General features: G+C 38.5%; 2 protein-coding genes across 5 annotated transcripts in view; both read left to right on the forward strand.

Moving 5' to 3' along the window:
• Window positions 1–17,726, forward strand: part of acvr1c (activin A receptor type 1C) — a 31,934-nt gene extending 14,208 nt beyond the window's left edge. For 2 of the 3 annotated variants that reach the window (XM_008403988.2, XM_008403987.2), the window contains exons 2-9: window positions 5,415–5,645; window positions 9,433–9,675; window positions 10,952–11,182; window positions 11,274–11,441; window positions 12,096–12,252; window positions 12,872–12,996; window positions 13,160–13,290; window positions 13,987–17,726. In XM_008403988.2, the coding sequence (XP_008402210.1) occupies window positions 5,492–5,645; window positions 9,433–9,675; window positions 10,952–11,182; window positions 11,274–11,441; window positions 12,096–12,252; window positions 12,872–12,996; window positions 13,160–13,290; window positions 13,987–14,112 (1,335 nt within the window). In that variant the 5' untranslated portion in view covers window positions 5,415–5,491 and the 3' untranslated portion in view covers window positions 14,113–17,726. Of the gene's footprint in view, window positions 1–3,550; window positions 5,326–5,414; window positions 5,646–9,432; window positions 9,676–10,951; window positions 11,183–11,273; window positions 11,442–12,095; window positions 12,253–12,871; window positions 12,997–13,159; window positions 13,291–13,986 lie in introns of those variants that run through there. The other variant, XM_008403989.2, reaches the window with a different exon arrangement.
• A 4,418-nt stretch (window positions 17,727–22,144) lies between these two features.
• On the forward strand, window positions 22,145–26,665 carry cytip (cytohesin 1 interacting protein). 2 transcript variants are annotated; one of them, XM_008403986.2, is made up of 9 exons: window positions 22,145–22,396; window positions 22,494–22,727; window positions 23,034–23,083; window positions 23,194–23,248; window positions 23,360–23,462; window positions 23,647–23,740; window positions 23,825–23,891; window positions 25,246–25,312; window positions 25,529–26,665. In XM_008403986.2, the coding sequence occupies exons 2-9, from the start codon at window positions 22,560–22,562 to the stop codon at window positions 25,996–25,998; spliced, it is 1,074 nt and encodes a 357-aa protein (XP_008402208.1). In that variant the 5' UTR covers window positions 22,145–22,396; window positions 22,494–22,559; the 3' UTR covers window positions 25,999–26,665. The 2 variants fall into 2 exon arrangements, with proteins under 2 accessions (XP_008402208.1, XP_008402207.1); XM_008403985.2 differs by having other exon boundaries at window positions 22,145–22,727.
• Window positions 26,666–27,971: the final 1,306 nt, after the last annotated feature.

Consider the following 27,971-nt stretch of genomic DNA (forward strand, 5'->3'; position numbering starts at 1 on the left):
CAGGTAGAACCATTGTTGTCACTCAGATGTGGACAGACGCGTCAGAACATCCCTCATCGCAACTACGTGACCAGAACAGCCTGTTTTATTTTCGTGTACCATGCAGTGTTTGTGAAAATCACTTTTCTCCACATGAGGTTGAGATTCACTCACTAGCTGTCAAAACATTATTCTGTCTGCTATGCCTCTCATATTCTAATCACCTGCTGCAGTTTGTTTTTTCACAAAGTGCCCAGCACCTAAAAGTCCAGAGTAGCTAATGCTGCACATGAACCATCTTCTTAATTTGACTCATATGTGGAGCAAATCCTGTGCCAGCTGAAGTTAATTATCATGCCTTAGCATGCAGAAAAATAATTTGGAGAGAGGAATTATTTATTTTGCATGACCTGTGGACCTGTGGACATGGGCATACATTTTGAGCCGTGAGAACACAAAAAAAAGGAACTGTGAAAAAAACTGTTTTCCACCTGGAAAACCTCTCAAAGTTTGCATACCTTTTCATCAGCTTTGGATGGTTCCTTACCTTAAATATAAGATTATAATTGTTTCATAACCCTAAGGCAAAAATTGTTTCCAACAAACAGATTGTTGGTGATTTTAGAGAAATATGTTCTCAAAACACAATCTGAGTGTCCTGCACAGATGAAGTTCACACTCCATCCTATTTCTGTTTTGCCAATAAAGAACTGCACACTCATTTGACATGATCCTGTTTAAAACGACTTTTAGTTAAAAAAAAAACCCCAAGATGTTTTCTGACTACTCTGTCGCTTCATCATCCAAATATGGCAGAGCCCGGCTGTTTTAGTGGGCATTCATAAAGCTGTGTGAGTTTTAAGAATAAAACAATGGGATTGATTTTTTTATTCTTTAACTTTTTTGTAAATTTTCTGCACTGATTTTCAATGTTTTTGTTTGTTTTCTCCCACGCGTCTCAGTTGTCTTTGTGTTTGGAAGTAGTTCTTGCGATCTCGCTACTTCAGCTGCTTCAACTCTTTTTTTGTCATTCTGGTCCAAATATAGTTTAGATTGTCACTTAGACAAAACAAGGTGTTTCTTTCAAATCAACAAATCTTTGTCTCATCCTTATAAAGATGTTGTAGTTTCCCTGGAGAACAACAACAACAAAAAAAACCCAACTGACTTTCAGCAATGTTTTTTGCAAACATTTTCTCTCAACTTGAGGGAACAGAAAACAAAAAAGATCAAATTGACATAAAAAAAAAAAAAGCACATGCACATTCCAGCAAAGGCGCTGGAAAACCAGAACGTCTATTTTAAGAGAACAGGGATGCGTATTTAAAATCAGTGATGATATTCTACGGTGTGGACTGTGTCCACAATCCACAAACACTCCATGTTAACACTTTCAAGGCCCAAAATGACTCGGACACGTCTGTCTTGTTTAGCTGAATCCGACTTCCTCAGTGATTTGTTTTGCTTGTTTTAGCTCCAACTCCGGAGATAAAAGGAACAACAAATCTGCTCCGACTCAAAAATTAAATAAAATGTAAAAAAAAAAAAAAAAAATCCCCTAAGAGGAGTAGTATAGAAACTGCGAAGGAAAGTGTGGGAAATCCAGACCAGAGAAGAATTTAGGAATGAAAATAAGATGGGAGTTGTGCTGGAGCTCAACTTTGTTATTATCATATTATACTGTCTGAGGTTCAGTCAGGCTGTGGTGGCTGTTTAAGTAAAGCTATAGTTCCAAACACAAGCATCACAGATATGTTACACACACACGCACACACACCGTTTCCTTAAAAAGATATTGGAGTGTCTAAAGTTTTACACTATAACCAGAGAAACCACAGAGAATGGTAGACAGTATATTTAAGTCCATTGTATAGGATTAGACGTGTGTAGTCGTAAACACATTGCCGGTTTACGAGACCCGTCTGCCAAAAGTGAAGAGCAGAAAATACAAAGTCTGTGTGATTTTAAAGAATAACTGCTTCACTCTTACAGAAATGTAGCTGAAGAAATGAATGTTCTTGTCACTAAGCAACTCAAAGTATTTGCTGCCTTCTGGATTTTTTTTGTTTTAGTTTATGTCTTCTGTTTTCACACTTAGGCGCTTCGAATCATCAAACTTTTTTTTTTAATGTAATTTAAATACAACCTGACTGACAATGTGAAGCAACATCTAAATCACTGCGCGTCTCATTTGAATCTGGTCATTTCAGTTCTGATGATTGAAGTCTCACATTTGCTTAAAAACGTCATGATGATGCTCAAGACTTTTATCTTGACCGTCCCTCTGTGAAAACTCGCGAGGCAAAGGTGAAATCGCTTTGAAAAGGTGCACATTTCTGTTACTACTTATATAAAACCGAGAGCGCGTGGGGTATTTTACGGGGGAAATGTAGCGTTTGCGTTTTTCATAAGCTATTCAGGAATTCAGGTTTAAAGGGTACGAGTTGTTCCACATGGTACTGGGATCCTTGCTAGGTAGCAGGGGGTCAAGATGAAGGGAACACTCTAGACGGGACCACTTTCCATCAGGGGCGACACAGTCACACCTAAGAGCAATTTAGAGACAAAAATACCAAACATGCATGTGAGGATTTGGTTGTGGAGGGAACTTGGGCATACGCAGGGAAAACATGAAAGCTCCATGTTTGCAGGCCCCGACCGCACGTCAAAACTATTTTATATTATTAGTTGAGTGAACTTGTTTCCAAATGCACCGGGCTTTTGTGATGTTCTTTTGCGCCAGAATCTGAATTTTGTTCCGATGGAAACATGAAAGGTTTCCGTCGTGTAATTCTCGCCTTAACGGTTTGCACACACACAGAGAAACACCTCAGAGTGATTAATCCACCTCAGGGTTACAGTCAAACCGTAAATTTAAACGGTGTTCCTCTCAATCCAGCCAGCAAATTTCTGCTACGGATTTTATGGTCTTCGTAACTTCAACCTGGCCACCTTCATTCCTTTCATCTGATGTTTTATTTATTTATTTTAAAGATGAAGAACAAAGAATACCAACTAAATCTGAAAACTCTTTTCTCACATTTTTAAAATGACAGAAAATTGCTTCGACAGCTGGAGAAATGGCTTGAGAAGTAATGGATTTTATGAAACTTTAAAATCTGCCTTACCTCACCCGACCTGTTTACGTTTATCCTACTTTAGTTAAATGTAAATGATAATCATTTCCTTTTTTATTATTATTATTTACTGCCAGTCTTTATTCTAACATTTTAATTGTTTTTGAAGAACCTTCTTTTTATTATATTTTAAAGTAAAGTATGTAAAAAAAAAAGCATAGTTTCCAGACTAATGATAGGAAAACAGATATTACTGGTAGAGTAATTCTGCTGTGGAAATCACTCTAAATATCCTAGGAAAAAATAAAAGAAAAACTGCAAAACCCAACATTTGTTTGTATATTTTTAAAGAACATCACTTGGTTCCTTATCATTTTTAACTTTATTTGTTGAAGGTTCAAAGAGTCACTTGTGGCTGTGAAAATGACGGTTGCAAATCTCTGTGCTTGAAGATGAACCAAGGTGTTTTGTATTCTCTGTCAGGTTTTTATCCAGTACTGCTCTAAATTTAGCTGCAACCAACTTGTCATTAAGTCCAAAAAGCTCCCCCACAGCATGATGCTTCCACCACCATGGTGTGCTTTAAGATGAAAAATGCAGTGTTTTGTTCTTTTTTTTTCTCATAAAGACAAATATTTTAAAGTTTGATACCTTCGTCTGTCTGTGTTCTCTACATGTGTGATTGCAAAGGTTATCCAGGAATTCAGGTGATTTTTTATTTTATTTTTTTTAGGTTTACGGGTTATGAGTTCTACATGGTGCTCATGTCCTTTCGAGGTAGCAGGGGACTTGAGATGGAGGGTGCACCCTGGACAGGGTGCCTTTCTATCACAGGGCAACAATAGAGACAAACAGGATAAACTACTGTGTATTCACAAATGCACTCATAAGGCCAATTTAGAGACAAGATACCTAACATTCATGTGATGACTGGGTTGGGGAGGGAACTCAGGCATGCACCAGGAAAGCACGCAAACTCCATGCATGCAGGCAGCAACTGGAATTTGAATCTCGACTTCCTTGCTGTGAAGCAAAAGCCCTAACAACTGCGTGACTCTTCAGTGGAGAATCATTTGTTTTAGAAAAGGAAATAAAGTTGTCGTTTTGAAGGGAACTCGTTCTGCAATACAAACCATAATGCCTGTTGCAGATGTTCTCTTTCCATCCCATAATACTTTCTTGTGTTCTCATTCAGCTCCTTTGTTGTACGATCTATTGCGTATTATTAGTTGAGTGAACTTGTTTCCAACCGGGATTTTATGACGTTCTTTTGTGGCAGAAACCGAATTTTGTTTCCGATGGAAACATGAAAGGTTTCCGTCGTGTAATTCTCACCTTAACGGTTTGCACACACACAGAGAAACACCTCAGAGTGATTAATCCACCTCAGGGTTACAGTCAAACCGTACATTTAAATGGTGTTCCTCTCAATCCAGCCAGCAAATTTCTGCTACTGTTTTAATGGTCTTGCTAACTTCAACCTGGCCACCTTGATTCCTTTTATCTTGCCCTTTTTCTTAAAGAAAAAAAATAAATAAAAATAGACGGAGAATATCAAAGAAAACCTGCTTTTCTCACATTTTAAAAATTATACAAAATTGTTTCGACACAGCTGATTCTGGAGAAATGGTTTGAGAAGTAATGGGTTTTATAAACCTTTAAAATTTGCCTCGCCTCACCTGACCTTAGCTTAACATAAATGTAAACACGCTGCAGCATTCAGAATCTCGTTAAGGACGGATATGTCAGGGCTCCTTTTCCATCTCTTTCACAGAGATGATTTCCTTTCTGTATTTGTTCACTGTCCGTTTTAAATTCCAAACTATTTTTAAGTGTTCTTTGAATAAAAGTATAAATTTAGCTCTAAATGTCATTAAAAAAACAAACAAACAATTATTTATGTACAAAATGTGTGTTTCAGTGATTTTGACATTCAAATATCCAAATGTGTGAATTATTTAATTACACATAAGTATTTTTTTTCCCCCATTCATGTAATTGGAACTACCTTCTGACTGGTTTCGTTTGGCACTGCGCAACATTCATCCATTTATTTCCCAGGTTTTTTGTGGCGGGCCATCTCGCTCATCAGTCATTCAGCAGCTTATCAAATAAAGCATGACAGCTGCAAGTAGAACACAAGATTATGTGGGTGTTAATCTAAGAGGCATTACTCTGGTTCCTCCACCTCCTGCCATTTAAGAGCTCAGATTTTCTTATGTAACAGCAGGAGCCGYGTCTAGGCTGAGAGTAAAACTGTTTTGTCTAGGTGCTTTTTCTCCACACATTGATGAATTAGCCAGTGGATGGGGGGCGGGGGGGAAGTAATAAACACGATCTGATTTTTTTGTGCTTCAGGTCTGAAGTGTGTGTGCCCGCTGTGCGCCAACTACACCTGTGAGACGACCGCAGACGGAGCCTGCTGGAACTCTGTGATGCTGATTGACGGGAAGGAGGAGACGGTCAAATCCTGCATGTCCCCCTCCCAGATGAAGGGTCAGGTTTTCTGCTACAGCTCCAAAAACGTCTCCAAGAGGAACTGTTGCTTCACCGACTTCTGCAACAATGAGACCCTGCACCTGCACCGAGGTATAACCACAAAATATGCTTTTCTGCTCTGGCACTTTTGGATCTGTTGTATTTTAGGTCACTTTCATCTAATCTGTGTCCGATGACAATTTCCTTGGCAAACGGACAAAAGCATAAAACCCATCATCTCCTCAATCTGTTAGTCTCAGTAATTTTATTCAGTCAACAGAAACAACAGTCCAGCCTGTGAGGGATTTCCCACTCATTCTGGTCCCGGCCAGACGAGGTGGATGCTGATCCGCCTAGATCCTGTGACATAACAAAGCTGGCAGAGGTTATGCGACGGCCCTCCCCTGATTTATAAATAAATACTTTGTCAGGCATGTTGTTCAGAGAGCCTCTCTGCTGGGTAGAAAATGGCCCAAAGCACAGGGAGGCTTTTTTCCACACCTCTGGAGTTCAATGGAAAACTCTGGAAGGTTCACTTTATACCGTGTCAGTCTATTCGCTGTTTGTTTACTGCCAGTTCATGCAAAAATCCACAAGTCATAGATGACTTAAAACAGGTTTGTTCTGTTGTCAGCACACATGTTTTTACAAATAAACTGTGGCTCGCAAAAGTATTCACACCCCCTTTTTGAACTTTTTCGCATTTACGACCACAGAGGTTTATATTAAACTTCCCTTTTACTCTGTAACCAACCTCTGTGTGATTTATTCGAATCATAAATACGGCTTTGTGAACGCCTCGGAGGTTTGTCAGAAAATGCAGCATCGAAAAATAAACAATAAATCAGATGTTAACGGAAAAAGTTAATTATGGAAAGATTCTGCACATCACCCTGAGCACACCAGGGTGATGTGTGCCCCGTGTTTTGGGGATACTTTTCTTCAGCAGGAGCCAGGAAACTGGTTGTAGTTTTGGGAAACATGCATGCAGCTAAATACAGGAAAATCCTGGGGGGGAAAAAAAAAAAAGCTTGCAGGATTTGAGTCAGGCCTGGTTGTTCACTGTAGAGCAAGATTATGACTGAACAGTCAGATCGCTACAATAGGATGGTTTACATCAAAGCATATATATGTATGTTCTTATCACTCAGTCAGACCTAAATCCAAATGACAATTTTTGGAAAGACTTGAAAATCGATGTTTAGAAGCTCAGTTTGAATGAATGGGCACAAATGTTATTATCTAAAGGTGTAAAGCTGACAGAGACATAAAGATTTACAGCTGCATGTACAGTGGAAGGTGACTCAACCAATGTTGGCTCAAAACCAATTTATTATTATGCCAATTCACAATTATGCATTGCTTTGTATTCTCATGCAAAATGAATTCCCAGTAAAATCCATTTAGATTTGTGAATACAATGGGACAAAATGTGGAAATGTTCAAGGAGTATACATTTTGTAAAAAAAAAAAAAAAAGTTTTTAAATGCTTTTTAGGTGCTAAAAAACAATTTTTCTGTCTGTCATTTGTATTTATTGGTGTTTCTAACACAGCCAACCAAAAATGGGAACAAATTATGTCAAATACCAAAATATCCAACATAACACTTGTTTGTAAAGTTGCCTTTATTGTAGAGACACGACATGCTCATTCCTTGAGTTTAGCAGCTTGTTCATGGCTAAATGATTCAAAGATCAACATTAAGGAGCTTAGTGAACAAAGGAATGAAAAATGAGCTAAAGTCCAAAGCAAAACTTTCACAAAGGCTAAATAACTGTTGATTAAGAATTCATTATTAGATGTTGAAAAAACAAAATTACAAAAGACTTTTAAACATTACAAGAAAGTAAACTACAGAAACAGAATCCCATTACTCTGGGTGAAAATAGTGTTTGTAACTGTTCTATAGGATGCCCTTTTATGTCAATTTAATAATTAATAAAGAAAAATACTACTTAGATAGAAAAATACTAATTAATACTAATACTTTAGAAATAAGAAATATTAGTTGTGACAAAAAGGACTCAAACTAAAGTAAGTGAGGGGTAGATTTTCTAACATCTCGGTAAAATGCAGCAGATTTACTGTGCAAGATGCAAGGTCATGGGGGTCAAGACCCTCAGGGGTTGATGGTGTCGACTGTGAATGAGGACAACAAAATCAATGGGTTTCATTGTCCTGTTAAATAGCAGTATCATGTGTAGCCTCTCTGGAAATGGAAAAAAACATTTTAAATCTGGATATAAATTTCTTCTTTTATTCATTCTTCAAGCCTGTTGAGCATAATTTCCAAGCGGCCTGTCTCTTAAACACATACTTGATCTTAAGGTCTTAAGCCACTGGGACAGAAGAGAGCGAGGTCGTGTTTTGCATCATATCTACCGAGCTTCACTTGGAGCCTCAGTTGGCAGGACATGAATTGGGTAAAAGGCTAAAGAGATCTTAGGAAACTGTGGTTAAGTTCACAAATTGTTGATTTGTACATAATGAATGCTTGAGGACCAGCTGGTGAGTCCATCTCAGGAAAAACGAAAGAACTTTCCTAAGATTTAAGTTGAATTTTAATTATATTTAAATTATAGCATATGCATGTGTTAATATCCCATCAACTCAAAAGACTTTTACTCTATTGTACTATTTCAGCACCTTGCAAAATGACTTTTTCAAATGTTGTTTGGGTTACGTACATTTAAATAAATTCAGGGACATTATATATAAATACAAAGCAGTGTGCAATTGTGCATTTTTTGAATGGAAAACTGAATAGTGTGGCATGGATTGGTATTCAGCCATCTAGAAAACATAGCAAACATGTAGAATTAACATATAGATTTAACATATTTTGGATTACACGTCTCTAAACACCATGTCAGATGGAACAGTAACGCATCACTTCACACTAAATGCATAGACATGGTAGTGGCTGCATAGTCCTGTGTGGATGTTTTTTTCAGCAGGAACAGGTAAGCTGCTAATAGATGAAGCTATAAACGGGGCAAATCTTGAAGAAAACATATTAGAGGTTGCTAAAGACTTGAGGCGAGGGTGAAGTTCCCTTCCAAAATGACAACCGTTAACATGCAGCTGGAACATATACTGAAATGATTTACATCGGACGCACTGAAGTTTGTTGTTATAATGTAACAAAATGTGAGAACGCTGAAGGGGTGTGAACACTTTTGCACGGTGCTGCACAGCACTCACTGTGCCTCATTTTCATGTCTGTAGATCTCATATTATCACATATTGATGGTGTCCAGGTTTCCTCTGGCCTCCCACCGACACAACGAAGGTCACAGGAAGAGGTGTCAAATTACTTTTCCCTGCCAAACCTGACTTTTTACGACAAGTGCACATTTAATCAGTATGCATCAAAAACTTTAAACGGGGAGACATTTTGATTTTAAGAAATACAATATATTTTACGTTCTGCAGAGCAAAGATTATATTTGCTAAAAGCCTCTTTATTACTCTTGATTAATAGCATTTATGGGCATTGATTAAATGTTTGGGTTCTCAGGCAAAACAGGGATTTGGCATCTGGAAAGGTGCATTTGCAAAATGAGTTTCCACCTTCAAAAATTAGCGACATCTGTTAGCATTCGTGCAGCAGTGTCTTCAATTTGCAAAGCACGAGGTGTGCCTTTTCAACTGTTAGTATTTCAATCAGGGAGAAAATTTTGGCAACAGCTGCTGCTAATATGCTGCTTTGTTGAGAGTGCCACACGCCTGCCATTTAGAGAAAACACCACCAGGGGGAGCAAAGAGACAAGAATCTCAGAAGCAAATCCTCTTAAAAGCTTGTTTTGTTGTTTTTCTTCGGAAACCAAAGCCTTAAGGATGCAGTAAAAATGCTAATAATGCTGAGAATGTTGTTACTTATGTGTGTACCATCAGAGAGGCCTTCAGAGGAGCCGGGCTGGAGTAGACTGCAGCTCATGGTGGTGATCCTGGTGCCCTCCTGCTTGCTGTGTGTGGGGATCCTGCTGGGGGTGTGTGTCGTGCAGGGACACCGTTGTGCCTACGGCAGAGCCCATAAGCAAGACCCCGAGGACCCCCTGGATGATCAGATGCTTATGTCTCCTGATAAATGCCTCAAAGATCTGATTTATGACATGAGCACATCTGGCTCAGGGTCAGGTGAGAGGAGTCCTATTCGTTCTCAGTGAGGCTCTTACAGTGTCTTGCCAAATGTAGACATACAGCCTGAGATTTCTTGTTGTTTTCATATTGCAGTTACAAATTTAAGTGTGTTTTGTTTCATATTATATGCATGTTTTAGGTGATAGAGCAACACAAATTACTGTATATTTGTGAAGCATGTGGAAAAAATGCAGGTTTTCTGAATTATTTTGCAAATAAGTATCTGTAATAGAATTATATATGTGACATGCCTTTATATTCTATTAGAGTCTCGAGATTTTTGTGTATGTCTCTGCCATTCTGAGCCCAAACATTTTGCTGTTTTTTTATTCCAAAAAAGCTCAGGTTCAGTCTGATTGGATAAAGAGCCTCCATTAACATCAACTTGAAAATATGGGTGTTTGAAGACGTGCATACTTTGATCTAAACTATTACACTTTAGGTCTGACTGTATGTTTAGTGTCACTGTCCTTCTTCTTCTGGGACTAAGGATGGGAATTAACATTTTGCTAAATCCAATGTATTTACAACAATATTGTTCAGTCATTAATATACACCGTCCCATTCAAATAAAATCAATTCAATTCTTCCTCATATTTAGCTTAATCTAGCTTTCATTAACTGTCAAGCAGATTGTACCTACTGAAGAAAAAAGTCCCCTCAGCAAGATGCTGCCATGTGGCCAAAGCTTCTTGTGTCTCCATCGTAACTTGTAACAAAGCAAGCATGGAACTTCTTATGTCACAAATGGCTTTCTTCTTGCTGTTCTTCCATCAAGACCAGAAGTGCGCAACCGATAGTTATTGTACTTAAAGATACTCCCACCTTAGTTGTTGACCTCTGAAGCTCTCCCAGACATATTGTGTCTTTCTTGGCTGCTTCTTTCATCGGTTGCTGTTCTTGAGGTGGATGGCCACATCTTAGATGGTTGGCGTTCATGGCGTAGCCTTTCCGGTGCCAAACAATGGATTGAACAGTGCTCTGCAAGGTGTTCATGGCTTGGGATATAGTTTTATAACTGAATCCTTCTATAAACTTCATAACGTTTTGCTTGACATGTCTGTTTCATGGGCTACATTCAGGTTTTAAACCCATTCATCATTTACTTTTACACACTACTTTGTGTTGGTCTATCGCATATAATCCCACTAAGATACATGAACATTTTGTAGCTGTAACATGTCAAAATGTAAATGGGTTCAACACGCTTACTCAGGCTTTTCTAAGCTATGCAAAATATTGCAGTTTGAATCATATGAGCTTCATGTTTCAGGTCTACCACTACTGGTCCAGAGGACTATAGCTCGGACCATCGTCCTGCAGGAGACCATTGGGAAAGGTCGCTTTGGTGAGGTCTGGCGTGGCAAGTGGCAGGGGGAGGATGTAGCTGTGAAGATTTTCTCCTCCCGGGACGAGAGGTCCTGGTTCCGGGAAGCAGAAATTTATCAAACTATCATGCTCAGGCATGAAAATATTCTCGGCTTCATTGCTGCTGATAACAAAGGTATCAGATTAACAAGTTTATAACACGAACGAATCAAACATGTGGCCTGAATGTGTTGACATTTCACAGCGTACCTTGCTGTTATCTGTAGATAACGGCTCGTGGACCCAGCTCTGGTTGGTGTCAGAGTACCATGAGCACGGCTCCCTGTATGACTACCTGAACAGGTACACGGTCTCTTTGGAGGGCATGGTTGTTTTGGCTTTGTCTGTAGCCAGTGGACTGGCACACCTTCACATGGAAATCATTGGCACACAAGGTACAGCTTTTCTTAACTGTCTGTATGTGAATTTATTTCCTCATCTCAAAGAAATTAAATGAAACAAAGTCCAAGGAGGGCCTCAGTGGGCACAGCAGGTTACAGAACCTGCTTTGTTCCCCGTTTTAAATGTTAAAATATATTTTTTTAGAAAATAACCCAACTATTTACTTTCATGTTCATCAGAGTCATGTTTTCATTTCCTGAGTTTTTTCTGTCTTTCTTTAAAAGGCAGTTATTTACTTTGAAGATGTACCCTCTAGTTTCTTGAAATATGCTGCCCCCTCCATGTGTTTTTGGCAGAACCGGTGAAGATGTGTAAAATAAATGGATCTTTTCTTGCAGTAGAATAATTTTGCTCTGTAAATTACTAAAAAAATATATCATTTAATTGGAGAACATGTATTCATTGGGGGAGAAATCAGATGTTGAGGGAAAAAAGAAAGTTTTATTATTATATTTCTTTTGCAAAATTACTGGTGGTCACAGTTATTGACATCTTTTCCCAGTGGTGCTAGTGAGCAGTAATAAGTACTTCTCTTACCACTCAATGCATGCTGTGATATTATAAGAAGAGACATTATGCTTTCTAATGTCACATTGGTAAATAAAAAAACTTCTTCTAATCTCATATTTTTACTGTCTTGCTTCTAGGAAAGCCCGCGATCGCTCACAGAGATCTAAAGTCCAAAAATGTCCTTGTGAAGAGGAATGGAACGGCAGTCATCGCAGATTTGGGCTTAGCTGTTAAACATGATTCCAGCACAAACACCATAGACATAGCATCTAACCACAGAGTGGGAACTAAGAGGTTAGAGCAAAACAGCTAACAGCTGCAAAACAAAGACCTAAAATCAGACTGAAGTGGTCGGAAAGTGCTTGCATGGTTAGCTGGCATCATACAAAAACAACAATGAAAGAAAAACGTCTTTTTATATTTTGTGGAAATGAAAGTCTATTCAGTGTGAATGCTATATAGACGGACTCTGTCTATACAGTATTTAGTGTTAAAGAACTGACAGGCAAGAATGATAAGAATAGCAGAACCACAGTTTTTAAAAAAAAACCCAGCAGTATTTCTTGTAATGTAGGGAAACAGAGCCTAGCGACTTTACTACTACTGTGGCACCACCTAGAGATATGTTTAAGTCATTACATTAACCATGGATGTAATGGCTTAAACGTCACACTCAAATGTTTAAGCCATTGACATTGCTTAATGGCTTAAATCAAGGCTGACTTGTATGAGTTCTCTAAAAAAATATATATGTGAAGAAATTCTCCAAAGTATTTTACATTCTGATTTCAAATAGTCTAATTAAGGAGAGCCACATCCACAAAGTGATAAAACAAATGACCTGTGCAGGGCTAGTGCTGTTTGTGTTGCTTTTTTTCACATTATCAGGCTCTAATGGCCTTGTTCTCTGCAGGTACATGGCTCCAGAGATCCTGGATGAGTCAGTCAATACGAACAACTTTGAGTCATTTAAGAGAGCCGACATCTATTCGCTTGGCCTGGTGTTCTGGGAATTAGCCAGAAGATGCTCTGTAAGAGGTATCTGAAACATAACTCTCCTATATCCTCTCCTCAGTCATTTGCATGAGTAGCAGCATAAATATATTATAGGTAAATTATCAGCATAATTACATGTAATTATCTGATTATGTACATGTCCATTAACATAATTTCCTTGATTTTTTTGTTTTTACTACCATAGGACTTCATGAAGATTTTCAACTGCCTTACTACGACATGGTGCCTTCAGATCCATCCATTGAGGACATGAAAAAAGTTGTATGTGATCAGAAACTCAGACCAAACATTCCCAATCAGTGGCAGAGTTGTGAGGTAAGACCAAATATTTATTGCAGTGGTGACCATCAGTATGTTTAAAACTCTGTAGTCGACAATTCAAGAGACAATCGAGTTTCTTGCAGCATTTTCTTCTCAGTAGTCATAGGGGTGTTTACAGTCATGCTCTTGTTCAAAAGCAAAACACATGTGAAGCCCTCTAAAAAAGCTAGAGTGCAAGTTGATGACGTGTCATGAGATCAGTGCATAACACAATGGTCACTCAAGACAAAAGTAGTAGTAAACACAGCCTGCAAGCTCAAATCTCAACTGAGAAGACAAAGCGTTTATTTGCCAATTTGTCCAGTGAGGAGGAAGTTAGAAAAATTTCTTTGAGGGCAAAGGCTTTGAGATATAACAGACTAGCACCCAATCCAGAAAATTAAGAGAGCCACAGTGGAGAATGAGTATTTTACTCTGGAATTGTCCATTAATGTTACTGCGAGGTGAAGTTGACTTAAGGTACAGGTGGAAAGGACTCAAATGCAATTCAAAAAAATACAAGCTGGGTCAAAGATGGCTGACTGAATTTTCACAATTCAATTAGAGACAAGGTTGCATCATTTACTGAATATTTTTGCTAACTGTTTTAAGTTAATTTAGGCATTTTTATGTTAATGAAGGTAATGCTTTCTGTTTTTACGACAGCTTTCAGATCACCTTTGTAACAATGTCGTCTTGTTACTTTACCAGGCTCTGCGTGTGATGGGAAAACTGATGAGAGAGTGCTGGTATGCCAATGCTGCTGCGCGACTGACTGCAATGCGAGTCAARAAAACCGTGTCTCAACTGTCTGCAATCAAAGACATCAAAGACTAGTTTGGCTTGCTGCCCTGCAGATCATGACTGGTGCTGGCACTGGTGTCATGAGATAAACCTGGAAAAAGCAGAAATCCACTTTTCAGGAGGAAAACACGTTTTGTTTTTGTTGCCAAAGGTTTGTATAAGTGGGGCATCGGTGGAAGGTTTCTGCAAAGACATCTAGGCACCTGACTTTCCTTTTTATAGAAAGAGCCATGCGACATAAGTGTGATTTTTTTTTTTTTTTTTTTTTTTTGCTACCTCAACATTTGAAGTGCCCAAAGCTTGAAGTTGCACATTGTTGTTTGTACCGTTGTTTTTTTCTGTTTGTTTGTTTGTTTTTTTGCTATCGGAGTGCTGCTGGGTTGTTAGATTGCTTAGTGACAATCTCCGGAAATATCATCTCATCTTAAGTGTTTACTGACACATACGGATTTTCCCTGAAAATATGAAGTGTTTTTGCACAGGTAGAACATCTCTCTTGTACAGATTTTGCCGAAGGTTCTGTGAAAGGGAACATAGTCATACTGTATATTTAGATAACGTGAGTCTATCTAAGCCTTTTCAGAATGTAAACAGTCGACTATATATGAGTATTTATTATAGCTTGCTCAGGATGGAGATTTATTTTTCATTGGGAAAATATATGTTTTGTGGGCAAATAAAGCATTAGAGTTCTGATCCTGCATACTGGAATATGTTTAGAGTGACTAACATGAAGGCTACCAAAGAGCAGGTTGAAAAGAATGAACCTGGATTGGTAAATTAGTAGAAAATAAAGACGTCACAAGGTTCACTTAATTCAGTCTATATGTATATATATACATTTTAAATAAAACATGGCCTGTCTGTATTGACTTTATGAATGGTTCTTTGGTCAATATGTAACAGTTTGTGCTAACTACTTAGCATGTAAAAGGCTAACGTTGTGCTATGTGAACAAAGTTATTCTCTTGTCTGAGCTGTATTCATTAACGCTGCCCACAGATATTAACCATTATACAGCATAATTGTCCTATTTTACTGTTTCATATTTCACTCTGTGGAAGAGGTTCAGTGAAGTCTGATTATTTAATTGTAGCCTGCAATTCAAAATGTGTTCAATAAGTGCTCTAGAATTTCTAAAATTAGGCCTTAATCTTTCAAAAATATATATGTAATGTGTATTTTAGCAATTCATTTGTTGACTGTTTTAAGAATTCAGTTTTATGGAAAAGGGGGAACATATTAATTTATATATTTTTGTACAAGTCTAAGACAAGGTACGGCCAATCAAAAGTGATGCATAATAATGGGGTTTATATAGACTTAATAGGATAATTAGGATAATTGATGTTGCCTACAAAGCCTAACCAGCAGAGAGGGAGAAGTTACAAGGATTTGTTCACCGTTGTGCTTGTGTGAATCAATGTGTGTGTGTGCGCAAGAGTGCCTGTTTTAGTCTCTGGTTGTAAATATTTTTATATTGTATGAAGATATCTATCATTGAATTATGAAATTATAAAACTGCACCTATGGGGAAAAAACATATGCTTTCCTTTTGATTCATTTCGTACTTTAGGCCCTGTTTGTCTGCTCAGTTACAGATGGCATATAAGCTCCTTTATAGCAGGGAAAGTATTGAACATGTAGAATTTTTTTTCACAACGAACACATTTCTTTTTGGGCTGTTTGACATGAAATTTGCATCAAATGTTGGCAACAGCCCAAGTAATCCGTAAATACAAACAAATAAAAACATGTAAGACCAGAGAGTGGCATAGACAAGAAGTATTGAAGGTGCTTACTGAAATTTGCTCAATACTTGGTTCAATAGCCATGTTTGTGTGGAGACATAGCAGCTTTTATTGCTCAGGTGTGTGATTGATTTATTCTTACACATAAAATGTCCTTAAAACTTGAAGGTTTTGGGATCGCCATGCACATGATCTTTAGATCTTACAATAGATTTTCAGTTAGATAAAGTTTTGTGATTCTGTCCATCTTTCAGCTTGCTTTTTTTTTTTTTTTCCTCTGATAACAACTGGGAGTTTCCTTGGCTATGTGGTTAGGACCATTATCATTCTGAAAAATCTGGCCTCGTTTCAGATTGCTTTCTAATATGTTCAGTCAAATCCTTCCTTCAGATACAGTCTGCCAGTACAACATGCAGCAAAAAGCCCCACACCATCATGTTCCCTTCTTCAAGCTTCAGTGTCTGTGTTTTTGGTTGGACATTTATTGCCATAGCTCCACCAAATGTATGTATTGACATCCAATGAGATAAATGTTGTTCTCATTTGATCTAACACGTTTCCTAATTTTTCAATAGCTTGTGCTAGTGTTCTGCTGCACATTTTAAACATATTTATGCAGCATTGGAGGCTTGTGCAGTGAGGCCATGCTGCTTAAATGCATTGCTTATTCACAGAGGGAAAAAAACAGTTTCTGCCATTTCCAGGCCTTTCTGATGCTTTCTATGAGCAGTTCTGACTCTCGGAAAACTTTTCTCATCATTTAGTTTAACACATCTGTCAGACAGTACATATTCTGAGGACCAGGTCAATGGTGCTCAATTGAGTATTCAGAAGTTTCAAAATCTGCCTTTGACCAAAGCTGTCAGGATGTTTTGCTACAATAATGTAGCAATGGTCTGGAGTGAGTAGACCATAAAGTGGGACTCAAAAAGCTGATGTAATTTGCTCTTAAAGGACCACTTTCTAAATACTAATGACATTCAATTATATGTTTGACTTTCAATGGCTTTTTATGTTGTTTTTTCCCCCCCAAAATTTCAATACTTGTTCCCTGATTTATTCCCCCATATCACACATGATTTATAGCCTTATTTGATTAGATTTTATTGCATTTTTGCATGGATTACTAGGCTGTTTCCAATACAGTCCATATCTATAGCACTATTACAATTACATAAACTAATCTACCCCTCTCAACATTCCCATACACACACACAAACATTGACATATTAAACATTCTTTTTCCCCACAATAGCAGCTCAGTATGAATGAATAAAAGTGTGCTGTAACAGCATCCAACCAATATGGAAAATATGAATTTATCATCCTTAATTTTCTCAAAATAGTTAAATTCAGCTGTGTAATCATTTCACTTTCTTGCAAAAGAAAAAGTGAACACACTGACATTCTTTCTCTGCTGATTAAACATTGAACCTTTATATGCTTGTGCTTTGATTTTATTTCACTGAGTTGTGTTGATTTTAAGCCAATTTTACCTATTGTGTCATATATAAATATGTATCAGATTGCAAAAGGGTGAAAGTAAAGCATGTGAGGTATTTTTTATTCCAAAGACGACTGATCAGTATGTGCGATTTCTGACTAGTGTGTTTACTGTGTAAGACAAACAAGTAGCTTCATTCATTTAGATTCGGTCTTCATTCATGTTAATCGGTTGTTACTCATTTGTGAACTTTGTACACTCTATTTTATCATTTCTTCCCAGCACTATTTATTCTGTATAAAATGATATCTGTGTGTGTAAATAAACTACTTCATGTTCCGACTGCGATGCTCTCATATTGCAAATGTTGTTTCTGAAAGCTCAGATTGTGCAAAACTTTGCAAACTGCTGCATGTGAGGCAAAAAAAATAAAAATTTCCCAGAGCAACTTATCTAAAGCAGGTCACTTTTATCTCCGGTACAACTCTCTTTACTTGAACTCGTGTGACTCATCCCTGCTTTCGTTTCTGACGCTCTCCACGCGTAAGCTGTTAATGACCGTTAGGCAGAGGAAATAAAGCTGTAACCCTGAAGCTGTCAGCACTACATAAATGAGTCAACGTCTTTAACATTGTGCTGTGTTGCTTTAACAGATTTTACAGTGATGGCTGTCACGTAAAAAAGGTTACACTGTGTCACTTGCCTGAGGGGATACAATTATAAACTGCTAGCTAAAAATAGATATAGTGACTTTCATTCAATCCTTTAAGAGCGATGAATTATAGTATTCATTCAGCAAAGGCAACATATAAAGAGGCATTTAGTATTACTTTAAAAAAACTGCCAGGTTGGATTTGTTTTCGAAAGCTTAAAGTAAAAACATAAGCACATCCATTGAAAAGCAAATGATGACTAAAACTGAACTGCAATGAAACTGAGTCTACAGGAAAATCAAAGGCATCACTATGCAACATCCTTGGGTTTCCCCTAATCTCTTTGTGTTCTGCATCCATACACTTAATCTGTCTTCCAATCTTTTACAGTGATGTCTCTCCTTTCTGGACAATGGGAATGGCATATTTACTTTTTTTCCCCCGTCATGGCGTATGACTGAAAAATGTTCCTCCTTCTCACCCAAGGATTGTCCTAATCCTTTGCCCAGAATTAGGTCGAAATTAAACTGGCTCCTTTAGGAAATTGATTACTCATAAAATGTTGCACGTATAAGTTGCAGTCACGTTGTGTTTCATCTTGCTGCACATGGTGATTTGCACAAAACAAACAGATTTATGTTGATTTAAACGTAAAAAAATAAGTTGTGTTTTGTGAAAAGGATTGATTCATGTCACGTCTTGTGTTGCTTGTGCTGTGCTCCCATTATTTATATTGTGTGTGGCGTGCCAATAGTAAAATGTATGGTGCGTAAGGATGTCATTGTGTTCTTTTTCTAACAAACTGAATGATCAGCTGGCCGTCTTGTACTGAAAGTTCAATACTTTATGCACCATGAGTCTCCTGGGTCAGATGATAAAAGATTTTTAATACCATTTAGCAAAATAAACTGAACTTTACAGCATTGCGTTAGAACAAAGATGCAATTAAAATCAATGTTCTTAATAAACTGAATCTGGAGGTATGACTGGCTACAGAGATCATGTATTTCCCAGTTTATTAATTGAATCTCTTGGTGCATTGAGATGACATTTGTTGTGAACTAGTACTATAAAAATAATCTGAATTGAATTATAATGCATTCCCTTACATGCTGCCTCGGCAAATTCTTCCCAAGTAAAAATATTTATTAAAAGTTCCCATGAGACAAAAGATTAATTGCAAGAGCTATAGGCTACCTTTGCACCTGCTTTTACGCATGAAAGAGATTACTCAAAGCTTGAAGCATGAAGGAAAAAAAACCCCTTTGAAGTCTACAAAGCAAACCTAAGAAGCATCCAGAAAATACAGACAAAAAAGACCAGAGATGAGTTTGAAATGATTTGACCAGATACCTTTTCAGACAGAGAAACTCCAACAAATGATGAAACATGTGGGTGGGTTATTGCTGCTTGCAGAACTGTGCAGCATAAAACAACGGAGAGAAAAAAAACAAAAAACAATGAGACATTCAAAGGCCTTCTGTTTTAAAGCTGAATGGAAAGTCAACTGTTAATCAAGGTAACGTTCATATATGCACTGATAAAACCACCAAGGAAACGCTCAGAAAGAAGGAACGAAGCGTCACCCAACAGCTTAGAATTGAAACCCACTGAAATGCCGTTGGGGGATTTGAAAATGGCAGCACATGTGAGAAAACCATGGTGGATAAATATGCAAATACAAGAAGCTACTTCTCCAAAGAGAGGTTCCAAGTCTATAAATATAGATCTATAACATGTGATGTTTACTTGAGTTGATGAAGTAAAGGTGTGATTTCCATCCTTATCTGCCGCCACTCTTGCTTTCTTGTCCAGATCTGATAAAAAAAAAGTTGGCGGTTTACAACAATCATTTAATGAGCTACATTACTGAAATGTTTATGTTACTATTATAGTAAGTCAACACATAATATACATTAATTGCACATATACTGAAGTTTCCAAGCCTTCATTTTGATAATTGTTTTTTTTTTCACCAAAATTTTTTTATTAAACAATATTACATCAGACCATTAAAAAAAGCTAAATATTTTTAATACGCAAATGTGCACTTAAACGTACTTAAACGTTGTTATACAAACATTTAAGTCTTATTGCGACGCATGTTCTGATTTATTGAAAATGACTTTCCCAAGCTTTTCAAAACATGTTTCTGTTAGTCTTTCTGATATGACAGAGAAACGCATGGGCTCACAGGAGAAAAGAAATCATGAAACTGGAACACGGCTGGGGATTTAGCATGTCCTCTGAAATGGGACATCTGTGCTCCAGACAGTCTCGTGGGTAGCTGGCCAGCGTCGCTGTTCAGGATCAGTGGGGCAGAGTGGATTGCTGTGATGCAATCTGCCAGATGAGGAATCTTTAATCTGTTTGTACTGAGGGGAAAAGGTTTGCTGGTTACTGTGGAGCATGAAGATGAATGCCTGTGAACTTTTTTCACATTGTGCCACCTTATACCCACAAACTCTGATACCATTTTGTTTTGATTTTAAATGATAAGCTAACAGAAGGTAGTGGATAACTGTGAATTTGAAGACAATATGTAGTTTTAAGAATTTTTTTTTATGTGTCACATATTTCTATTCAGTTCTAACAAATGAATATTCTTTGATGCAAACCCTTCTTTTGCAGCTTTAGCTGTTTGTTAAAGGTTATTGACCTGCTGGAAAATGAGCCTCAGTCCCAGTGCTGAGCATTAGACCTACTGGAACAAGTAAACTTAAGGATTGTTCTGTATCCCTACGATATGAACCTTCCACCACCTCAGTATATGTGTGATGTTGTTATTCGCATAAAAGCCAAAATGGTAACTGTTCACTCTGGTCACTCTCATGAGAGTCTTTAAAAGTGGTTCACTATCACCTTCTTTTTGATCATCTTTTCATCCATAAATTTTCTTACACCCTTGTCCCTCAGTGGGGTCGGGAGGGTTAACGTTCCGGGCGAGAGGCTGGGTACACCCTGGACAGGTCACCAGTCTGTCGCAGGGCAACACAGAAACACACAGGACAAACAACCATCCACACACACATTCACACCTAGGGAGAATTTAGACAGACCAATTAACCTGACAGTCATGTTTTTGGACTGTGGGAGGAAACCGGAGTACCCGGAGAAAMCCACGCATGCACASGGAGAACATGCAAACTCCATGCAGAAAGACTGGGGCCAGGAAGCGAACCCAGAACCTTCTTGTTGCAAGGCAACAGCTCTACCAACTGCAGCCCTTGATAATCTTTTATAAAGACCAATTTTATTGCATATACTATATCTGACACATGGCTTATAATGGCTTATATACTGTTTTTTGGTGAATGTCCTGCCATTTTGGTCATTTGTACACATCTCCCCTATTGTGTAACAGTTCACACGCAGTTAGAGTAGCACTCACCAAATAGGCAAAGCAGCAAGGCAATATCTTAAAAGTATGTTCATTTTTACAATCGTATGTACAATTTACTATAAAAACAGAGGGAATAACAAAAGAAAATGTTTAATGAACTTGTAAAAATAGGTATATAGCTATGAGGCCAGTCTTTGTTGACACTTGTATTAGTAATGTGTCTGTTATTTATTCCTCTACAAGTTATTGAACACATGCAGCAGCATATTTTACTGTTTCAAATAAAATATGCTAAAAAAAAGTAAAAGTATGAATCCATAGGGCCCACCAGAGCTGTGGATCTCTGCAGCTCTTCCAGAGTTACTATGGGTCTCTTGGCTGCTGCTCTGATTAAACCTCTTCGGTTTAAGTGGACAGTCATGACTTGGTAGGTTTGCAGTTTGTCCACACTTCAGATCCCTGAGAGATGCTTGAAGCTACATTACTTTCCTTCTACCCTAAAAGCAACACATTGTGTATAGCCATCACATAAAATCCTAATAAAACATACTCTAATAGTGTAGTTTGTTGTAATGTAACAAAAATATTGAGGGGTGAATATTTTTGCAAGCTTCGATTCATATGTTTGAAAACATGAGTGTTGCAGTGGGACAAAATGCACCGGACTTCAGCTTCTCATCAGTCCTTGTCCTCCTGACTTTTGAGCAGCCCGTCTGTGTGATTCGTCTTCTGATCCAACCGTGTCAGACGCCTTCAGCCCAATGACCCATGCTGTCTGTCTCAGCAGTGCTAAACCAACCCAGAACAAAATCTGCCTTTTGTCTGTCCCCATCAGACACGTCTCCCTGCTTGGCAGAGCACAGGACTGAGACTTAAGCCCATTGAGAAACTAAGAGAGGAAGAAGGGGAGAAGCAGGTGCTGCAGAAGCAGTGAGGTGGCAGTTTTCTTGTGTGCTACTGATTTCTGACAGACCATAAATCGAATTGCCAGGATTGCAAAAAGTAGAGGGGACTGTTTGAAGGGGAATTATACACAATAGCCTCAGCATTTTACCTCCTTTTCTTTTCAATGCTCTTCTCAAGAAACTGAAAAAAAAGAGGTGAACAAGGGTTAACAGGAAAGAAGGTACGCAAGTCTGAGATCTGCAGATGCAGGTCCACCACAACCATCACATGACACGGATTTCCTCTTTGACACATTATTCTTTCGGCTGCACACGCAGGGCCGGGCCACACAATTAAACTGCTCCTGCAGGAGGAGGCTATGGTGCTTTGAGAACTACTCCACCATGCAGTCCACCATGAATATCAATGGACTTCAGCGACAAAGCAGCCAAGAGAACTGCAATCTGGACAACACTTTGAAGAAGAAGGCTGCTCTTTGGTACCGGCGCTCACTGAGGGGGAACAATGACCGACACCGACAGAACACCAGCACCCTGCCCAGAGGCTACAAGGTGAGACCACAGCTCGAGAGCAGCTTGCAAGCATAAGAGCTGAATATTTTATATTTTAATATCTGGAAAATGTGACATGCGGCTGTATGCTGAATGAAGCAGAACTGAGATTTGTATGTAAAAGACATGTCACAAAAGTATTTAGAACAAGGTGACAAAAACTGCCTAAATAAATGTAACATTTTATTACTGTTTAGAGGTGTGCAACATGCAATTAAAGTTATATCAGAATGGACTATTTTAATTATTCCGAGAAGATCAAAGCTGTTAGAAATTAAAGAGGAACTGTGCATTCTCCCTCTGCAGCCGAAGCTCACCCCCACCAACTCTCTGGTTGATTACATGGACCCACAAAGGTAAATAAGTTAGGCTTTATGTGCAATTTAAAAAAAAACATCCAAAATTTACCCTTGTAACCATTGAAAAATCTGAAAATAACCATTGTTGCATTTATGTTCTATCGCAGAACCACAGTGGTGTTGGAAAAACAAGACAACGAAACATTTGGTTTTGAAATTCAGGTATGCCAGTTCACCTTTTTATTTTTTTACCAACATTATAAATGATGCATTTAAAGTGTTAAAGTGTTTTCTGTCAGGCTTTTGTCTCAATATCCTGCATCTCGTTTGCAGACGTATGGTTTGCAGTTAAAGAGCACGTCTGAAGTGGAGATGTGCACCTTCGTGTGCAACATAAAGGAAGACAGCGTGGCTGAAAGTGCTGGTTTGACCGCAGGTAGTCCACCCACTTCCTTGTTACCCTATAGACCCTACACAGTCACACATCAATACTGTTACCTAAAAAGATGATGGAAACATCACTCACCACATGTCAGCTGAGCACGCCCATGCACACTGACAACTGATGCTCGAGTGGCGTGCATCTTCTCAAAGTTGTTTTTACTTTGCTGTTGTCACAGGAGATGTTATCGTCACCATCAACGCGGTCAGCATAGAAGGACTGTCACATCAACACATTCTTGACCTTATAAGAAAATCAACCAATAATCTAAAGTAAGTGACGATCTCATGGTTTTGCTGGAACGAAACATAAATCACCCTAAAGAAGTTTTATAACAGGATTTCGTCTGGTTTCAGGTTGGAGACCGTGTGTGGCAACGTTGTGAAGAAGATAGAGCTGGAGAAGAAACTCAATCAGCTCCAGGTGTGTTCCTTGTAGCATTAAGTTATACTGCACTACACTACTGGGGACAATTACAATTATGGGTTATAATACCCAACATCAGAGGGTAGAGAGTAAAAAAGGAAGAGAAGGAAATTAAAGTTGGAAGAATTCCCTTTGACTCATCAGCTTCAAACACCAGAATTGCACAACAGAAATTGTTGCCCATAACCAGGCTTTAGGTCCAGTCATGACTTGTCATTCAGTTCATGCGAGCTCTGATGACCTATTTTCAGCAAGACTGACAGAGAAAGCCTGTCGTAACAGCTGTGGTTCCAAACAGAAAGTCACTCTAAAGGCAGATGATTTCAGTGGCTTCACAAATGAAAACGTGCCAAAAGAAAGTAGCAATGACACTCAGAATGCCCAAAGCATGACTAAATGACAAAAGAAAACTTTTTGCTGAAGTTTTATTAAACAATTTGATGAAAGTCGCAAAACATATGGTGCAAAAAAAAAAAAAAAATCATCAGCCGAACAAACTTTCATTTGATCTGGTTAAAGTCTCCATCGGAGTTCCACAACTTCCTGGTTAGGAGTTGTCATGAGAGGTTGATCAGCCAATTAGAAGCTGACTTTGGTAAAGATCCTTACTTTTTCACATTAAAAGCCAGAAAGAATGTAGTTTATTGATTAACACTACATTCCTTAGACTAGACAGAAAGCAAGAGTATAAACAATCCATCCTGGTAGATTAAGCTGTATCCTGACTGGAGAGGTTTTGATACTCAAGCTTTTAAATGTAATCTTACTCCTGAACAAAAAGACAATCACATACTTAACACATTAAATATTTAAAGTTAGCTCATCAATAAATAATCATGTATTATTTTAAAGGTTACTGAATTTCTAAATTAGCAAAAACAAGATGACATACAAATGTACATGTAATGTAGATAAAACGTATTCTCAGCATTACTCTAAGAGAACTTAAAAACATTGAAAACTCATGAACTATTATGTAGATGACAGTGTTTTCTTGCTAAATTTAAAATGTCCTGCAATGACAATTTTATGGGAGCTCTGCAAAAGCGAACAAATGCACGTGAGAAATCAGATCAGAAGGGTTCTCCGCACTACACCGTCAAAATATAAACCATCCCATTTTGCTGTCAACACACTGTATGAGCTATAAGAAGCCAGAATCACCTGCAAGCTCAAAATATCCACACTATTTTTTTCCAATCACACGGTGGGCTGCGGCTCAACCTGTAGCCTTCAATCTTTTCAATGAGAGCCACTCTTTAAATCAAATGGGTCATTCTGAGTTTATAAATGTTGTGACACATTTTTAAAGAATTAACCTTGATTTTTTTTTTTTTTTCTGCCCATGCAGCAGTCCTTGCGTGAGAAGTTGAAGGAGTTTCAAGCGCTCTCATTACAGGAAAGAGGTCTGATGCGAGGTGAGAGCTCAGCTGTCAGACCACAGCACTTCCTTTCACACTGCCTCTGTCATTTCTCCTAAGCTGGCCTGTTTTTTTTTATTGTGAATTACTTCAGATAATTTAGATTAAGGTGTTCCCCTGAGAAATGCACAGACAGCTTTCAAACTTCCTGTTGCATACGCCATTTCTTGGCAGTTGGGCGTTTGTGTGACAAAGACTCTTTTGTGTTTCCAGATAATTTAAATGACAGCAGCCTCAACCTGCTGATGGACCCTTCGGGTATTCTGGGCTCCCCCATGGGGCGCCGGGGTCGSCGTTTTTCCAGCGACAGCAGCTACAGGAGTGGGATGACGGACGACAGCGACCAGGCCAGTGTCTTTGGGGATCTGAACTCGCCCACTCCCTACAGCGCATCCAGCACCACGGATGATGGCTGCTTCTTCTCAAAAGACTTCCCCTTGCAGGACGGGCCGAGGAGGACATCGTCGTCCAGCCTCCATCACCAGGCCTTGTGCCGCTCCAGCAGCTCCAGTCTGGCCGGCAGCAGCACCTCTCTGTCTCCGACCTGGGAAGAAACAAGGATCTCATCCCTGTTTGGGACGCTGCCAAGGAAAAGCAGGAGAGCCAGTGTGCGCAAACAGATTTTTAAGTTAATTCCTGGACTTCAGCGATCAGTTGAAGAGGAGGAGATGGGAACAGCTTGAAATGATCCTCATGAGAGCCCTTGAAGTTAAGGGCTGGTTGAAGGTTGTAGCAATAGACACTCTGATGAAGTGTTTTCTCACACGTCAAGTGAAGACACAAGTTTACTCCAACGCTTTCTGAGCCTTAATGTGAGCCGAGCTCGACATTTGGAGTGCAAAAGCATTATAAAAAACGAATGCATGTTAAGTGAATGTATAAAAGATGAGCATATATCCTACTAACTTGAATATTTCTTTCTGTGTGCATCTCACACAGAGCAGCATTAATGACATTTTAAATTCCAGGTACAATCCTTACTTTGGATTTTAAAATGTCACTGTTTTGACCTAAATGAACAAATCAGATAAACAGGCAGCACTTACAAGACTTTCAGGTGCTTGAAACCAAAACCAAATCCGTAAACCATGTATGTCTGTTAAGTTCATAACAGGATGTGGGCATGAGCGTACTACTTAGTTTTTTTTTTTCTTTTCCATTTCCAAAATTACTCTCAGACACAAAAGGATACAGCTTACTTTCAGTCCACAGTTAGAAACAGTGCAACTGCTTGCCTAATTTCTGATCAACTGTATGTATATGAAAGCAACTGCAAATATCTTGTTTTTGTTCACTCAAGATTGTATATATGTAAAAAGGCTTTCAATCAATAAACCCTGTTGTTATGCACTGTTTGATGTACTGCTTACGCACTGAACAGGAAGAAAAGACAGACAAACTACGTCTGTGAAAGCATAATATGCAAATCATTTTGGTTACTTAGAAGCAGCCAATAGCGGTTCTTTAAAATTACAAGCAGACTTCTTACCTGTTTCCTGCTGCAGTCGAACAGATAAAGAGAGATTATCTGCCACTGGGCACCACGAAACCATGATAACCCAACCTGAGTCACTTTTCTGTTGAAACCAGTTCATGATGATGCAGCAATAGAGATAAGAATCTAATCCCTCGCTTATTCTGTACGTTTGCAAAGTTAAAAACAGAGTTGCTGTTTCTACATTTCATTGCACTTTAATCTTAGTGCTGAAAGAAAGAATAGAAACATATTGAAAAAAACAACAACAAACAAACACATAAAATACAATTCATTTGCATTTAATTTAGTGATGTAAGCATTTGACGCCAACACTACCCAACCACAATTCTGGTTCCACACATTGTTTATGTGCCCATGAGACACACACATCTATCATTCAGTCAACTACAGATGTTCCTGAACATACCTTTTGTGCACCAAGCACGTTTGCCTACATCTTCTGGTTTTCACATTTCTCCACCAAAGAGCTAACAAGGGATGTCAGGGCCAACACTTTATATCTTTATAAGCCTGCAATATTGATTTTTTTTATTTTTCATTAATCCATTGTTTAAAAAGGCATAGCATTGACTACACTAGTCCTAATTCTTAATCTCGATGCAAGATCTTGCTTCCCATGGTAAGAATGATGAATATTGAAAATAAGATGGTTAGCCTGAAACTTTACAAGCTGTTAATGATTTGAAGTAAGCAACACAGCAACTTTCAGTAACCAAGAACACCGCTGGCCGTGCATGACGCTGCAATGACTCAAACTCTTGCAACCCATAGAAGGCACACGTATAATTATGTCTTTTGCTTACCAGTGCTTGCAAAATCACTCAGAGAAAGGAATAAATGAAGTTCTGCGGTCAAATGAAACCAAAATCGAGCTCTTGAACGTAGCAATGACAATTGAACGTAGCAAGTAGCAATTGAATGTCGACTTGACCCACCATGTTTGGAGGAAGAGAAATGCTGAGGTTGATCAAAAGAGCAATCATCACGCATGGAGGAGAAAGCATTATGCTTTGTGGATAACTTTCCTATCAGTGTGCACAAGGATTTCACCTCATTATGAGGCCAACAGACAAGGCCATCGAACACGTGAGAACTACCGTCAGACACAAGAAGTGGACACTAGCATGGTCGTGATCAAATAAATACCACCAAAGCAAC

Source organism: Poecilia reticulata, linkage group LG2 (assembly GCF_000633615.1).
Source record: "Poecilia reticulata strain Guanapo linkage group LG2, Guppy_female_1.0+MT, whole genome shotgun sequence".
NCBI lineage: Eukaryota > Metazoa > Chordata > Actinopteri > Cyprinodontiformes > Poeciliidae > Poecilia > Poecilia reticulata.